The following is a 15,406-nucleotide window of genomic DNA, read 5'->3' as shown; positions in this document are numbered from 1 at the left end:
AAATAATAGAAGAAATGTCCTTTTTGTGCTCTAATAAATCAAGTTTCAATTGGAACAAGCAACATTATTTTCCTTTACTTTTGTGGTGGAATATATTAAACATCTTTGAAGGATTCACAATATAAAACTTTATTTTATTTTAAATATGTTAAATTAAACTCCATTTAATAATATCGTTTGAGCTGAACGTCTCACACATGGTTTCGACCTGTTTTTCGATAAATAGATCGATGAATAGATCACATCAGGTGCTTTAATGCCGTCCGTCACCTTTTTCCTGCAGGTTTTCTTCGCCTCGGTGCGTTCTGGAGGCAGCAGCCAAGTCTTCTTCATGACCCTCAACAGAAGCTCCATGATGAACTGGTAACCTTCGACCCACAACTTCTTCTTCTTCTTCACTCTGAACATCACCCCGACATCCGGAGAGAAGAAGGACAATCTGTGTGTGCGTGTTGTGTGTTTGTGGAGGAAATCAACGAGCTGTCGAACAGACGATTGAGCCCCCATCCCCCACTCCCACTCCCCCCGCCCCCCCCTGTAAAGATACCCTCCAACTGTAGGTGGCGCTGCAGGCCTCATGGATGGTGTCACTTCCTCCGCCTTCCGTTGGATTGGGCAGATGGTTGTTCTCGAGGGTCTCCATCACGGCTTTGAAAGGACACTTTTCTGACCTCCCCCATTGGACCGGATGGGGCGCCGTGGAGAAGTTCTCTGTAGCACGTTAATGAGTTCTTACCGGGGGTTCACACTGCGAGCACCACCCCGAATCCTCTTCCACCGCTCCGTGTTATAGTGAACGAACTGGTTGTTAACGTAGCATCGATGGATGGAGAAAACTCGGGATTGTGCTTTACTGAAGTCAGTTTAAAGGGTTCTTAAAGGAACCTGTAGTCTTTTTAAAGAACCGTTGAAAAAAACGTTTTTTTTTAAAAAAAGAAAGAAAGTGGGTCCTCTCGGGAACCCTTTTTTCTCACACTAGAGTGTAAAGCCACGGCTGAAAACTTTTACCTCAAGGTCGCTTTGCAAAGTTCTGCAATCGAAGGGTGACCGACGTGGCCCGAGGGCCACTTTCAGTTAGAGTGGCGAGCTTCAATCCAGCGTTTGACATTCATCATCGGACAATCTGACGAGCCTCAAAACGCGAATTGTACAGTTGTCACGCAGATTTAAACGTTCTTGGACTGATCATGCACCTTTAAAAAAAAAAAAAAAGAGAGAGAGAGATTTTCATATTCATATTCATGCATTTTACAGAAACAAAAAAAAACAAAAAAAGTGGACGCACGTCATCTTCGTCCTTTTCCTAAGAAGAATCCAGCGTGACGCCACTGGACGAGACGTTGAAATCGGCTTCTAAATATCGTGGCCCTTGTTGTCGACACCTGATCCGCTCGCGAAGACTGAATCTCAATCGATGTTTTTTAGTCTAACGTCTTGTAGCAAAACCTTCTTTTTTTTTTTCGGCTGTCGGGGATGTTTTCCTTCGAGAAGCAAAAAGTTCTTATCTAGAAACCCGTAATAGTGTCGCGTTGTTTCCCTGGTGGACGGACTCCATGACGGTGTTGCTCACAGTGTGAACACTCATTTTGAGCGCTGCTGCTGAAACACCTTCCCCCCCCCCCACCCCCCTTTTTAGGACAGAAAAAAAAAGAAAGAAAACCACATAAAAGCAGCGAGAGTCACGGGGGGAATCAGACATGTTGCACTCGTCAGGCTACTTCATCCTGGTGTGTTTCTGTGGGGGGAAGGAAGGTTGTAGATATTGTATTATTGCTGCAACAGCAACACAATAACAAAAGATCTTTGCACGGTAGTCGCCAAACTTCTGGAAGGTTTTAATGCGCTTTGTTTGTTTCTCTCCACCTCTTCCTGTCCCCGCTGTTGTGTATACGCTGTAAATATCACCTTGATGTTAAAAAAAAAAGCAGACGAGGACACTGAAAAGAAGAACAAAATAATAATAACAGGTTGGGTTTTTTTTTGTTGATCACGCTTCTATAAATCTGTCTGTTTCCTTCAGGTGGGAAGGCGCTTTTTAAACTTTTTTTTTGTTGTTGTGACGAGCGAAGACTTTCACTCTTTTTCTCCGTAGTTCATCACCGTTTATTTAGTTTTTTTGCATGGTGACATACACGTTTTACCTGTCGTCACTTGTTATGAATTGTAAGATTTTAAGGCAATACGCGGACGGGTCTGACTGTAGAAGCTGCACGCTGTGAGAGTCAAAACTTTCTACACGAGTCCCCGAGGAGGTTTCTTTTGTTTTTGAGGTTGTTGTTTCGTTTCTTCTCTCTCACAACACTGAGCTGTAAAGTGAACGTTTTTAGAAAGCATGTGGGCTTTTTTTTATCTCACGATTAAGTCAAGATTGTACACTGGATGATTTACAAGTTTACCATTCAATTTATATTTTAGTTTTTTTGTTGTTGTTGTTGATGCTCACACTCGAGACGAGCACAGCGTCACTTTCGGATGGCGTTTTCTATTTTTTATTACTTATTTTTTCTGGTTTGGCGACGGTCTCCGTAAACACTGACGTTGGTGGGATTGCGATCGGGCTGCGAAGAGAGGAGAGCGGTTCACCTTTTACTTGATGTTTCTTTTCTTCGTTGATCTTTTTAAAGGGTGTGATCGGTGCGAGCGATGCCGCTTTGAGGCCCAGCTGAAGCCTTTCACATGTGCAGGATGTTAGCGTTAATCAGCACCCTGTGAATAAAGGTCCGGGGGCAGGGTCAGTGTGAGAGACCGTAGATTAAAACATTTAAAAAAAGATATATATACTGTAAGAATTTTCGTTATATCTTACTGATTATTTTAGAGAAAGACAAAAAATAAACACTTATTAAAGCTTAGTTGTCTTTCTACACAATAGAGAACATAGCTATAAGAATTTCTAAAAACAAAACAAAAAAACAATGTTTTTATTGTGGTATTATTTGTATTTGTATTTCAATTTTTGTACGTATCAAGACTGTGAACGTATGTACGGCTGCCAGCCTGTGAGTGTGTGTGTGTGTGTGTGTGTGTGTGTGTGTGTGTGTGTGTGTGCGCGCAGGTGTGCGCACAGGTGTGTGACATGCATGTGAGTGTATGTTTTCACCTTGTCTGAATCACTGGAATCAGTCAAAAGACGACCTCAATCTGGTGACACACATGTGTGATGTTGGAAACTCTTCAAATAAATGTCCTCTCCTTGTACAGCAACACTTCCGGTTTCACTCTCGTTCTTCTCACCGGATCTGGACCACCACGTTCTGGCTCTGTGGATCACATGATCTCATTAATAAAAAGGAGTGCGCGTGATCAACACTGTGCAGGAGTTCAACAACAACACATTTCTTGCACACTGTGGTGCACAGGATAAAAGAAAAGAAAAGAAAAATCCCACACACTTATACTCACTTCATTAAGAAGTACAATCACAGTCTGGTTCACTTAAATGGAAAAGATCAATATGGCTGAAAAAGTAACACTAGACCAAATAATCCATAAGTATCTGCTATTGTTCATCTGTGATGTAAATTATACAGAATTCAAATCACCTTGCTGTTGCTTTTAAACACTATATATTATATATTTATATAAATTATAGTTTAATCCTCCAGGGTACAAAGCTAACTTTCACTATTATAACTTGTTTTTGCTCTAGAATATAATATTCTATAAGTAAATAAGTAGTATTGGTGCCGGGGAACCAGAAACCGATGAGAAGGTTCCCATGAAATTAAAGAACTGGGGTCCTGAATGTGCAGGTGCTTCGAGGACCATGTTATAGCCGCCACCTATAGAAACTCACTGGAAGGAGAAGAAACTCACAGAAGACAGCTGATCTATAACAAAAGAGGACATTTTAAAATTAGCTCATTATATTATTCATTATATTCACAGGTGAATAGGCAACTCCAGACGGGTTTAAATATATAGTTGATGCAAACACTTAGGGGCTTTTACATTAGTAATATCTTAATTTTATTTATACACTGTGATATTGCTCCTTTTACTTGAGTTAAAGAGTGTTTCTTCCACAGCTTGTGTACATCCCATATACTTTTACTCAGGAAAGTAATCTGAATAGTTGTATATTATGTATTAGTATGACACTTTATGTTCAATAACGTATTTATAAACTGTGATATTGCTACTTGAGTAAAAGAGTGGTGGGACAGGGGTGCCCCCAATTCTTGTGGACCCCGAGAGACGCGTCTCGCCTCCCGTGGAAAACCTGCGGACCGCCCCCTCGGTATCCGAGAGCCGCCGCTGACCTGGTTGCCATGTTTGATTACCTCAGACCTGGCAACCCTTTCTGCCCCGGAACGCCACCGGAACACATAACCCCGCCCCCCCCCCCCCCCCTCTCTCCTCCCCCCCCCCCCCCCCCCCCCCCCCCGTCTCCCTTCTACGGATGCTGCAGTAAAGTTGGCCGCGCGTGCGCACACACTGTCTTCTTTTTTTTCTTGGAAGGTAAGTCTGGCATGGCGCTTGTTTTCTGCCTTGTTGAGGGGGATAATTGAACCGTTAACGGGTTCAGAGGTGTGTGTGTGTGTGTGTGTTTGTGTGTGTGTGCAGTGCGCGCGCGGCGTTCGGAGCCGCTGCGGGGGAGCGGTTATTTAACGTTGAATGTTCCCGGTGGCACGTCCCTCGGTTAGCGGGGCAAAGGGTGTGGGTGCCCGTGTTACCAGAGGGTTTAATAATAGAGGCATGCGGCCTTCGGAGGGGCGCTTGTCACTCAAAGTATTTAGTTTGTTTCTTCTAAAACGTGAAGCAGACGGTTTATACGTCATCCGACCGTTTGAAATGTCGAGAGTTAAAAAAACACACACACACACACACACACACACAACGGGCCTCGCGAGCACCAACCGCCGTCGACCGAGCGTTAAATAGAAAAAGCCAACGGTTAGCAGCGCGTGAGCTAACATAACGGTTTATTGTGTGTGCGCCCGTTAGCCGGTTCATAAACCCCACGGCGGTGTCGACCTGTCGTAACGAGGCTATTTAATCTAATCTAAATAACAATATATAAGTGTGTGTGTATATATATTATATATACATGACGTTATTGTTAACTGTCGCTATTGTACATGTAGTTACATTCCAGCTAACTCGCTCGCGCTAGCTGTCATATTAATTATACATGCATCCTTAAAGGACCCCTTTTAACCCCTCAAATAGCTAATATTTCTTCTTTTTTTTAATGCATTTTAAGCTATTTTTGTTTAATAATTAGCTAATTCTGGTTTTGATTTAATTGTTAAAGTTGAATGTTTGCCAACATAAATTTAATTTAGTGGTCGACTTGAAAGTGGCCTCGTGTTGAGTGGCTGTCCGTGCTCCCACGTGTTCCCCGTTACACTTTATTATTTAGACTTTATTTTGTATTCTGCAGATCATGAGGGTGCTACTTTTACCGAGATCTCGCGAATAATCTAATAGCTAGTCCACAAATTTGGGGCCCTGGGAAGGCTGCAGTGGCCCAGAAGGAGGGGGTCTTTAAACTGGCATTTAACCCACAACAACTAAGACAAATTGAGACAGTAAATATATATTTTTGTTTGCAGAACTCATTGTTTTTTTCGTGTTGTGTTCATCAACACTTTTAACACATTGAAAGCGAGCAAGATATTATTGTTTTTGATGGGACATGCGAGTCCGTCTCTTATTCCCAAATCTATTGCTTTCTACTGTAGATGGACATCACATGCATCAACCTCAGGATTATTCTGCACAACATTTCTATCGGTTCAGAGTGCAGCTTATTGCATATTTTTCTTGTTTTCCATACTGAGATCTGTAAATATCTCTTGCAGCACCGCTGACCCATCGCACCATGTCAGATCCCGATCTTGACTTCACGGTTGGCGAGTCTGGCGCCTCCGCCACCTACCCCATGCAGTGCTCTGCTCTGCGTAAGAACGGGTACGTGGTGCTGAAGGGACACCCCTGCAAAATCGTGGAGATGTCAACCTCCAAGACCGGCAAGCACGGACATGCCAAGGTAACGACAACGATTTATGATTTAAAGCGGTTTGTTGTCACATGTTTGTGTTTATGAAAGAACAATCTTGGGGAAATGCTTTCGCTGGGAGGCTTTGCAAAAGAAGAGAAAAAATGAAAGAAAAGATGTTGCGTCTTTGGCGATTGGAGGAAATAATCCTTTTTAAATTGTGGTGAAGTCGTCCCGTCAAAATGAGAGCAGCTGTTAAAAACTCAACCGGTGTGCAGAGAACTGAGACTCGGCTTGGGCTTTGGGCTTCTCGGATTTCAACCAAGCTGCCTGTGTGGTTACTGCTTGAAGTTTCTATGAGGAACTTTTTTAACTGGTCCTGAACCAGTCTCCGTGAAGTCCTGGTCCTCTACAGACTTTCAACAGTAAACAGACTATCAGAGAAGATGGTCTGTTTCTATAGAGTTATTCTTAAAGCTCCTCATCGGGTCGGATTCTGGTGAAACCAGATGACATCATGCAGGTTCACCAGAAACTCCTTCAGCTCAGATTCCAGCAGATACCAGTCCACCGTGGACGGACCCCAATCCGCCAGAGACCACTCCATCGTGGACAGACCCAGACCTGCAGCCTCAGACCCACAGTCGGAGCTCCGGAGGGAGGAGGAGAGTTCGGCTCCTGGTAGCGCCAGCAGCGTCTCCTCCTCCTCCTCCAGGAGCAGAGCTTCTTCTCTCTGCTGGAGACCCAGGCCGGATTGCTGGACCCGCTGGGGGGGGAAGCGAGGCTCAGGAGAGCCAGCAGTTACCGGACTGTCAGAACCCAGCCAAAGTAAAATGAGAGGTTTTCTAAAGGGAGTCTGGTACTCAAACGCCATCGTTTTCCTCTTCGGGGACCACCAACACAAACTGAAGTGTATTGTACATGTAGTTACATTGAAGTGCATTAAGTAATGCATCACCTCCTTATCTATTTTCTTTCAACACTGCGGTTCTCCCACATGTACTTTGCCCTCATATTGGGCTCAGCGTAGATGGAAAAAATGTAGATTATGGCTATACATTTTAAAAGTTCCCATCCCTTTCAGAGTCACCTGCTTCCCTAAGCGGGAGGGAAAACATTTGCATTGTTTTCTTCATGGTTTTTGATCCGTCCACAGTTGTTTATTAACGTCACTTCCTGTTCAATCAAACGATATATAATGTATTTATGATCCGATTTAAATCGTCGTTTTGCATCCCGTGGTTTTCTTGTGTGCTGCGTTCATAAACCTCACGTTCCGCACAGATTAACTCCCCCGATTTGACATCGTTTTGTAACAAACAACACTTCCTTCTTCTTTTTTTTTAAGGTAAACATGGTTGGTATCGACATCTTCACCAACAAGAAGCATGAAGATATGTGCCCCTCCACCCACAACATGGATGTTCCCTCCATCAAGAGGCTGGATTACCAGGTAGGCCGGCCGGCCAAACAACCCTCGGGCTCACAAGTAGTTGACCAAAGAATGCATGACTTGGGATGGACGTGACCGCGGCCTTCGGCGCCGGCTTCTCTTGAGCATTGATTTCAGGAGCTGCTGGATACTTGGATAGGTTAAATCGACCAGAAATGTGCCACTTGATCTGATCATGGGTACTTTCTTCTTGTTAATACCTTTTTTATTTATTTTTTAATGTTTTTATTCATCTTAATTGTTCGTTGAAGCAGGTCATTCTGGTTGATAAAATGCAATAATTCACCATGTGGTAATTTTTTTCCTTCTCAAACTCTGAGCAGCGTCTCCCCATATGAACAACACACATATTTAAACAGCACTTCTTATTGCTGATTTAAAAAAACAAACAAAGGTTAGTTGATGTACGCTTTGTGACATTAGGACGTGCGTAAAATGCACGGTTTAGTCATTTTTATTTGATTTATGAGACATTTTAGCAAAGAGAAAAAAATATATCAATCAGTGCTTTTTTTTGGTTCTTTTTTTTAAAGTGTTTTTGAGGTTTGAATAACAACAACGTTGTAAATGTCTTCAATGTGTCCTCGCCTCCCCAGCTTGTTAACATCAATGACGGCTACATGTGCCTGATGAGCGACACCGGTGACATCAGGGAGGACCTTCGTGTCCCCGACAGCGAAATCGGCAGAGAAATTGAGGGAAAGTTTGAGGCTGGTGACGAATTTGTGGTGAGTTTTTAATAGAACACGTGTATTAAATTATTTTTAAGGGTCACAAGGTAACTCGAGGGGTTTATTCACGGAAAAATGTGAATAATGATGGGGCAAATTCTTGATTTCGCTTTCCACTTATAGCCAAATGTCGTCACGCAGGGTGGGTGTGTGGGGGGTTAAAATGCGAGGTGTGCGAGCTGTGCGTGTAAAGTTTCAGATGATTGACTTGAACACGTGGTGTGTGTGTGTATGTGTGTATGTGTGTGTGTGTGTGTGTGTGCGTGTGCGCCTCTCCGCAGGTCACCGTCATCGCTGCAATGGGAGAGGAATGTGCTGTCGCTACCAAGGTCTTGGCCAGCAAATAAGGAGACGGACTTGGCTTCCCAGGCAACAAGCTCCACCCACAACCGGTCTCTTGCATTCTCATTGGTTCTGTCACCAAAGCGTCGGCCTTCACAGACAACCTCAATCATACTGTTGTGATTTCCCATCATTTTATTCCCAATTATCCTCCCCCGTCCTTCTCCCTTTTCTTTTCTTTCTTCATTTCTCTTTCCCATTTGCTGTTTGGGGGTAAAGTCCCACCGCAGCTCGCTGCGTGGTCCTCTGCTCTGATCATCGAGGTTTTGTTGGGTAACAATCTACTTTATATATAAAAAACGACTTCAAAAAATAATGATCAGTTGCTCATTCCTGCTTTATTTTTTGCCTTCAAAGTGTTGGTTTCGCCACTCACATTCCTGAATGTTTTAATAACAACGGGATTCAGCTTTTGTATGATTATTTTCTTTTTTTAATATATATATTCTTGAATATAGCGGGTGTAAAGCCTTTTAGAAGCAAGGGGAGGGGAGGGGGTGAAGTTCTTGAGTTGTTAAGGCAGTGGGAGGGATGCTGGTCCCTGTAGATTTTTAATTCTGGTTTAGGCCGTCCCTCTAGCAGCCAGACCGCTTTCCAGCATGGCCTCTGCTCCGGTCCCCGCGGGGCTCGACGAGCCGCGTTGTCCTTCCCCCTAACTGCTGGGATTGGTGGTGGCGAGCACTTATGAGCACTTGAGGTCCACCCCAGCATGTCAAAGCTCTGAAACCAAGAAAAGAGAAGTGTTTTTGTTTGTTTTTTCCTTCCCCCCACCCCCCTCTCTCTCCTTTTAAGAAGAACAGAAACAAAGAAACAAACTTCAGTGATTTTTACCCCTCGTGATGCCAGTCTCTTGTTAATGTAGATGCCGGAGGGGGGTGTGTGTGTGTGTGTGTGCACGCACGCTCGCACCCCTTGTCCACCGGGGTGGTCGAGGGCTCGCCCCGCTGCCCCCTGGCCACCCCCTTCCCCCCTCCTCCTCCTCCCCCCCCCAAATACAAAAGGAGTGTAATTTGTTTTGAGAGGCATGAGTGTGTACAGGTGTGGGCCTCCGAAAATGTGGGAGGCGGTTTGCAGTCAGGCGTGTTTCTTCCTTTTTGAGGGACTCGATCGGGTCGGGGAGGGTAATAGAGTTGCAAACCTTTTTGTTCACTCGAGGCCTTTGTCACCTGACTGGAGATGGCAAAAAAAATTAATAAAAACCATGAAACAAATGGACAAAAAATGCAAACTACGCCTGGTTTTCTGTCTCTTAATATACACTGTAAAGGTTCAGTCGGGGTGTCAAAGTGAAGCACAATGCACATAAAGTGCTAAAGATACAGCATAATGTGTACTGTAGATGTCTGGGTGTATTTTATATAATCTGCAGAAGCACTTTTTGATCATGACATGCACAAGTTTTAAAGGGCTCCTGCTAGTTTTAGTCGTCTTCTACCATTTAAAGTACTTTAATCGTGCATAATGACGAATACTCCAATCAAAACACATGCTTCCGATGTTCAGATCGGACTTTACTCCAGTATGAAGATTTTAAAAAGTAAACCTCAGGTGACAAAACACCTGTTGAATAAAGATGGACACGTATTGGGGTTCTTGAACAAACAAACACCTGAACTTGGGTATTTCTTTTTTTTTGCGCTGCTGATCCAAACTGACTCCTTCACAGACTTGCAAAAACAAAATGTAGGGAACCTACGGAGAGAACATGAGAAGACCAGTGATTCAAACACACCCTGCCTGGGTGTCCCACACCCCCCCCCCCAGTGGCAGTGCAACGTGGGCATGTTTTGCACGCTCAGCCACAAGACGGGCACCACGGTGGAAAAAGAAGGATGCAATATGGTTTCTGACTCATGGAAAGGATTTCATTTTGTGTGTTCATGTGTGTGTGCGTGTGTGTGTGTGTGTGCGTGTGTGTGTGTGTGTGTGTGTATATGTGTGTGTGAGAGAAAAAGCTGTGAATGATTGACCAGGCTCAGTAGGTTTATTATCAGGCTCTGTTTTGGGCTGTGATTGACCTTTGAACCTGCATTCTCACAAGCAGGCTGAAACCAAGAGGCTATACATCTCTTGATTTAAATTAAACAAACTGTCTTTATTGTTGTTAAAAAAAAAATGAAGCTAAAAAAAAAAAGTTGATGGTAAATATGAGTTCGGCGATAATTGGGCTATTTCTTCCGGTTTCCGGTGTTGTCTCTGCCGCGTTACCGTGGTTACCATATATGGGCGTTCCAAGCGGGGGCCCTGTTTTCTGCGTCACAGCTGCGTCACGTCCGGTTCTCTCTTTTCACGTCCGCTCTCTTAACATGGCGCCGGTAAGTCCTGTTCGCTCCTCTGGAATCTGCGGATTTTAGTCTTTTTTCCGTGACGTTTTCTCCACTTTCTTCACGTCATTTCATAATAAAAAACAAAATGAAGCTTTAGAAGCTTGACTGTGTGTTAAACATCGGTTTTCTGTGGCAGGAAACCAAGAAGTTAGCATTAGCTCGTAGGAGTCTTGACGTTTTCTGGCACGTGCACCATTCATTCTCCCGTAACCGTAGACCAATCTCCATGGAATAAATCGTGTTTTATTTATTAACGGTGGGTTTCCGCCTCTTGACTAGTAAACCTATCAGCCTACACGTACTTTAGGTCCCACTGGTCAGTTCGGCATAACTTTTATATTAACTATCTTCTCAGTATTTCGTCACTAATTTAAACTGATTAATTTTTTGGTATGTTTGATGCACATATTTGCAAATATATATATCATTCCTTATTTTTCTATTTAATGTTCACATATATAGAATATATTGTTGCATTATATAAATATTTTACATTTTGCATAATCATGCATTTACATTTTACGTAGTTCTTTATTTATATTTTGTTCATCCGTATAAGTTTTTTTTTTGCTAGTCTTCTGTTATTTTTATTGAAACTATGGCACAAGTTTCCTTCGAGTTTAATAAAGTTCTACTTAATCTTATTTTAATCTTATCTAAACTGACGTGTTTTCCAAGCCAGCATATAAAGGGATTTTTATCGAGACAAGCAAGTCGACAAAAGAGACTTGAAATACTGAATGAAGCAATTCAAGAACGATAATAGAAGTCAGACTAGTAAATAAAAACAGCAAAAGCCAGAATGAGGACTTTAAACACTTTCTGATGTTTCTGAACCGGTCGCTGATCTTTTTCCCCCTCACAGCTCAAACAGAAAAGGCCGACGGTCAGCAGGAAGTCCAAAAAGGGAGCTGCATGGAAGTTCACCTTGGATCTGACCCACCCTGTGGAGGATGGGATCCTGGACTCTGCAAGCTTTGTAAGTAGTCCTCCGCTTATTTAAAACCTTTTGTTATTTATTAGGGGTGCTCGTTAGAAATCGGGAAACCCCAGCAGAACATCTTTTAGATTATTTTAACACCTCATTGTTTGAAACGTTGCAAGCGGCTAACCCCGTGTCTGGACTAGGGCCTCATTCCCTAGCTCCGAATATACTAGGGTTCTCTTCCCTAGTGCGTCACTGTGTTCTGTCCCACAGGAAACCTTCCTCAAAGAGAGGATAAAGGTCAACGGGAAGACGGGCAATCTGGGCAACGTCGTCCAGGTCGGCCGCATGAAGAACAAGATCAACGTCACGTCTGAGAAGCAGTTCTCCAAAAGGTGACACAAGTGTTTTACATTGAAACCACAGCAGTCAATGGATGAAATACAAATTCTGACACTAAACGGACCCCCCTCCCCCCCGCTCCGCCCTGCTAGGTATCTAAAGTACCTAACGAAGAAGTACCTGAAGAAGAACAACCTCCGTGACTGGCTGCGAGTCGTGGCGTCCGACAAGGAGACGTACGAGCTGCGCTACTTCCAGATCAGTCAGGACGACGAGGAAGAGTCGGAGGCAGACGAGTAAAACGTGCTGGACAATAAACGTGCTGGAAAAAAATTACTTTTCTGCCTCGTGTGTTTTTCTTGTGCCGTTCTCAAAAAGTGGAACTTTCCACTTTTGAGTTAATGACGTGTGTGTTGACAAGTTTACAGAACTTGTCTTTCTGCAGGTAAATGAACACGTGTCCCATAATGCAGAGAAAAGTATCCTAAAAATAAGCTTTGGCACCTTTCAATATTTCTGATCAGGTATCCCGGCGTTATTTACGCTGCAATACATCTTTGCGTCATAAAGGTTAAAGCACAACTGTCCTATTATTCGGTCCCCCCTGTTCCAATTTGTATGAAGTTAAAGTAGCTGCTGTTTTAAAATGGCTTTTATGGCCTTTATCATTTGTTTCGGACTCAAAAGTCAAAAGTTTCGCATTCGTAAAGTTGTTTAAGGATTTTAGTGTTTTTCTTTTAAATATATATTTATAAATCAAATTAAGCGGTTTAGCAATTTGTGCATTTCTCAATTTCTTTCATGTGTATTGGATTATTCTAACAGATGTTCCTATTATTTTGTCCACCCTATTTACTTTACAGAGTTTATGCCTCCTGCAGGTGGTTGTGTCGCAGCACACTAAACACTAGGTGGCGCTACGGATACTTATTGGGTAATTATAACTTTCATACCCAGAAACCAAAGGGAATACAACCCCAGTTGAGACTAGTATTTAATTTTTTTTATGTAAGAGTTTAAAAGTTGACATTTTTATTTACACCGTCCTGCTTTAACAATCCCAAATTGAGAGAACCCGAGACCCTCGTCCAGGCTATTCTTCACACTTGTGGATAATAATTGTGACGTGTGAAATCAACACACAAGCTCCTTAAAAACACGTTTGTGTTATCTTGACAAAATGTTTTATCTTGTTAAGTGTTGCCGTTTAATTTCCCAATATATTAACAGATAAATATTTATCTTTTGTTCTCCGGATGAAGCTTGTTTCATAAGACACTAAAAAACATCCAAAGAGTCTGTTTTCTTCAGCCTGGCATGATGAGAAGTCTCTCCTGTGTGTCGCTTCAGGCTGCCAACGAAAACCGTTACCGTTAGAAAAGGATGTTTTATATGTGTGTGTGTGTGTGTGTGTGTCTGGATTCTCTCCCGTTAGCTCATCTGTTGCGTATAAAGCTTCAGGAATGTCTTCATCTTCAGCTGCTCGGCAGTCGGCTGTTGGTGTTTCAGCTCTTAAGAGTCGGTTTTATAAATCAACAGTTTACAGTTAGAGCAACGCATTTAAAAAGCAAACGGAACCAATAATTAAATGAAAGGAAAAGATAAAAATCACAAACTTTGTCACGGTAGAGAAAATACTTTAGGATGGGGCCCTCAAGTTTCTAACAAAGTCTGCAGAGAAAGACCAGAAAGCGGCACAAATTGACCACAAAGAGATGCACCTTTACTAGAAAGAGACACAAAATGACTAAAAAGAGATGCAAAATGAACTAAAAGTCACTCAAAATTACTACAACGAGATGCAAATGTACCAGAAAGACACAAAATGACTAAAGAGATGCAAAATCAACAAAGTCGTTGTACGAAATTAGTTGAGACGCAAAACTACAAAAAAATATCTTGGGATGGAGCTCACAAGTTTATAAACAAAAAGTCTGCGTAGAAACTGACTACAGAGATGCAAGATGACTACAAATAGATGCATAATGTTCTGGATTTGATTGACAGCTCAAACGGGCCTCTTCAGTCTCATTAGCGGCTCACGTTATGGATCAAATGTTTTCCCGAAACTGTCCTTGTGAGCCAGTTTGTGTCGACAGATGCTGAGTGTCTCGTTTCTCCTGTTTTCGTGTTACGTCTGCTGGTGAAATCTGACTCTGTGCATCATATTACACCCGCAGATAACACAAACCATTCAGTGTGTACACACAGGTTACACACAAGTTACACACAGTAAGTTAATAACAGCAAGTTTACGTACAAAATGACTTGAGACGCAAAACAAACAAAGTAGGACACACAATTACTACAATGAGACACAAGATGACGACAAAGAGATTCAAAACTACAACAAAGATGAAACACTTCTACAAATAGTTGCAAAACTACCAACAAATATGTCTCTTTAAATCTGTGTCTCTCGATCTTATACTGATGGGGGGCTTTACATAACATGCCTGGTACCCAAACACACACACCTCCCTGTATTTCAGTCTTTGTGAGGACCCTTGTTTACATAATGCATTCCCTTGCCCCTTACACTACTGAACCTAATTCTAACCCAAATCCTCAAACAGGCCTTTTGGAGAAGTGAGGTTTGGGCAAAATGTCCTCGCTTTCCAAAAAAAAAAGTCCCCCACTGTAATGACTCTTACGGTCCTCACAATGTATCACATATAAGAACAGAGACACACACACACACACCTGGTCATTTTCTCAGCTTGGCATACAAAGAGTAAAGAAACGTCACCTGCGGCAGCTGCAGCACAAAGTTAACTCACACACCTTCACAGCGGCTATTCTACCCTCCCTCCTATGAATTAATTATGACCCCTACACACACACACACACACCTAGCCAGTCTCAGGTGTTAAATAATGTATCCGCTTGATCACGTGGCGTCCGGTCTGAAGGATTAACGCCGTCGTCTCCTCACCATTTCCTACCGGTCTGCAGAGGACGTGGACTCAACCAACACTTCCTCAGTAGAACAGCAGGTGAGTGTGTCACCTGTCTGCTCAGGTGTGCGTCTTTAACCTGCCTGTGCTCTTCACTGCCGTTGATGTCGATCGCGTGTCGATTCCCGTTCAGGTTTTGGTGAACCTGCAAAGCGGGAAGTTTTATTTTCCCCGTTAGTACCTTTCCGTTGTGAAAGTAGATCCTCGGTCCTCATTAAAGTTTCAGAGAGGGAGTCTCGCTCCAGTGAGGGATGAGAGCAGCGGATGGTATCCCATCATCACCTGCTGGCTCACATCCTCAGGTGCAACGGCCTCATATCGGCCTTTTATGACTCCACTGTTTATTTATTTAAGAATTAATCAATAAGAAGTTTTTCTAAAGGAA

At 42.9% G+C, this 15,406-nt stretch overlaps 3 protein-coding genes across 12 annotated transcripts in view; all 3 read left to right on the top strand.

Moving 5' to 3' along the window:
- Positions 1-3,206, top strand: part of tnikb (TRAF2 and NCK interacting kinase b) — a 44,997-nt gene extending 41,791 nt beyond the window's left edge. For all 8 annotated transcript variants that reach the window (XM_034560647.1, XM_034560643.1, XM_034560645.1 and 5 more), the window contains one exon: positions 284-3,206. In XM_034560647.1, the coding sequence (XP_034416538.1) occupies positions 284-367 (84 nt within the window). In that variant the 3' untranslated portion in view covers positions 368-3,206. The remainder of the gene's footprint in view (positions 1-283) is intronic.
- Positions 3,207-4,390: 1,184 nt separating this feature from the next.
- eif5a (eukaryotic translation initiation factor 5A) lies at positions 4,391-9,698 on the top strand. Of its 2 annotated transcripts, none has more exons than XM_034560032.1 (5): positions 4,391-4,461; positions 5,808-5,995; positions 7,293-7,397; positions 7,994-8,125; positions 8,410-9,698. In XM_034560032.1, exons 2-5 carry the CDS (start codon positions 5,828-5,830, stop codon positions 8,473-8,475), a joined length of 471 nt encoding a protein of 156 aa, XP_034415923.1. In that variant the 5' UTR covers positions 4,391-4,461; positions 5,808-5,827; the 3' UTR covers positions 8,476-9,698. The 2 variants fall into 2 exon arrangements, with proteins under 2 accessions (XP_034415923.1, XP_034415924.1); XM_034560033.1 differs by having other exon boundaries at positions 4,461-4,530.
- Positions 9,699-10,707: 1,009 nt separating this feature from the next.
- rpl22l1 (ribosomal protein L22-like 1) lies at positions 10,708-12,400 on the top strand. Of its 2 annotated transcripts, XM_034560034.1 has the most exons (4): positions 10,708-10,785; positions 11,663-11,776; positions 11,996-12,117; positions 12,217-12,400. In XM_034560034.1, the coding sequence occupies exons 1-4, from the start codon at positions 10,777-10,779 to the stop codon at positions 12,362-12,364; spliced, it is 393 nt and encodes a 130-aa protein (XP_034415925.1). In that variant the 5' UTR covers positions 10,708-10,776; the 3' UTR covers positions 12,365-12,400. The 2 variants fall into 2 exon arrangements, with proteins under 2 accessions (XP_034415925.1, XP_034415926.1); XM_034560035.1 differs by lacking the exon at positions 10,708-10,785 and having other exon boundaries at positions 11,662-11,776; positions 11,926-12,117.
- The last annotated feature ends 3,006 nt before the right edge of the window (positions 12,401-15,406 follow it).

The sequence above is a fragment of the Cyclopterus lumpus genome, chromosome 20, assembly GCF_009769545.1.
Source record: "Cyclopterus lumpus isolate fCycLum1 chromosome 20, fCycLum1.pri, whole genome shotgun sequence".
NCBI lineage: Eukaryota > Metazoa > Chordata > Actinopteri > Perciformes > Cyclopteridae > Cyclopterus > Cyclopterus lumpus.
The sequence above is the reverse complement of the archived record's forward strand: the minus strand, read 5'-3'. Positions and strand labels throughout refer to the sequence as shown.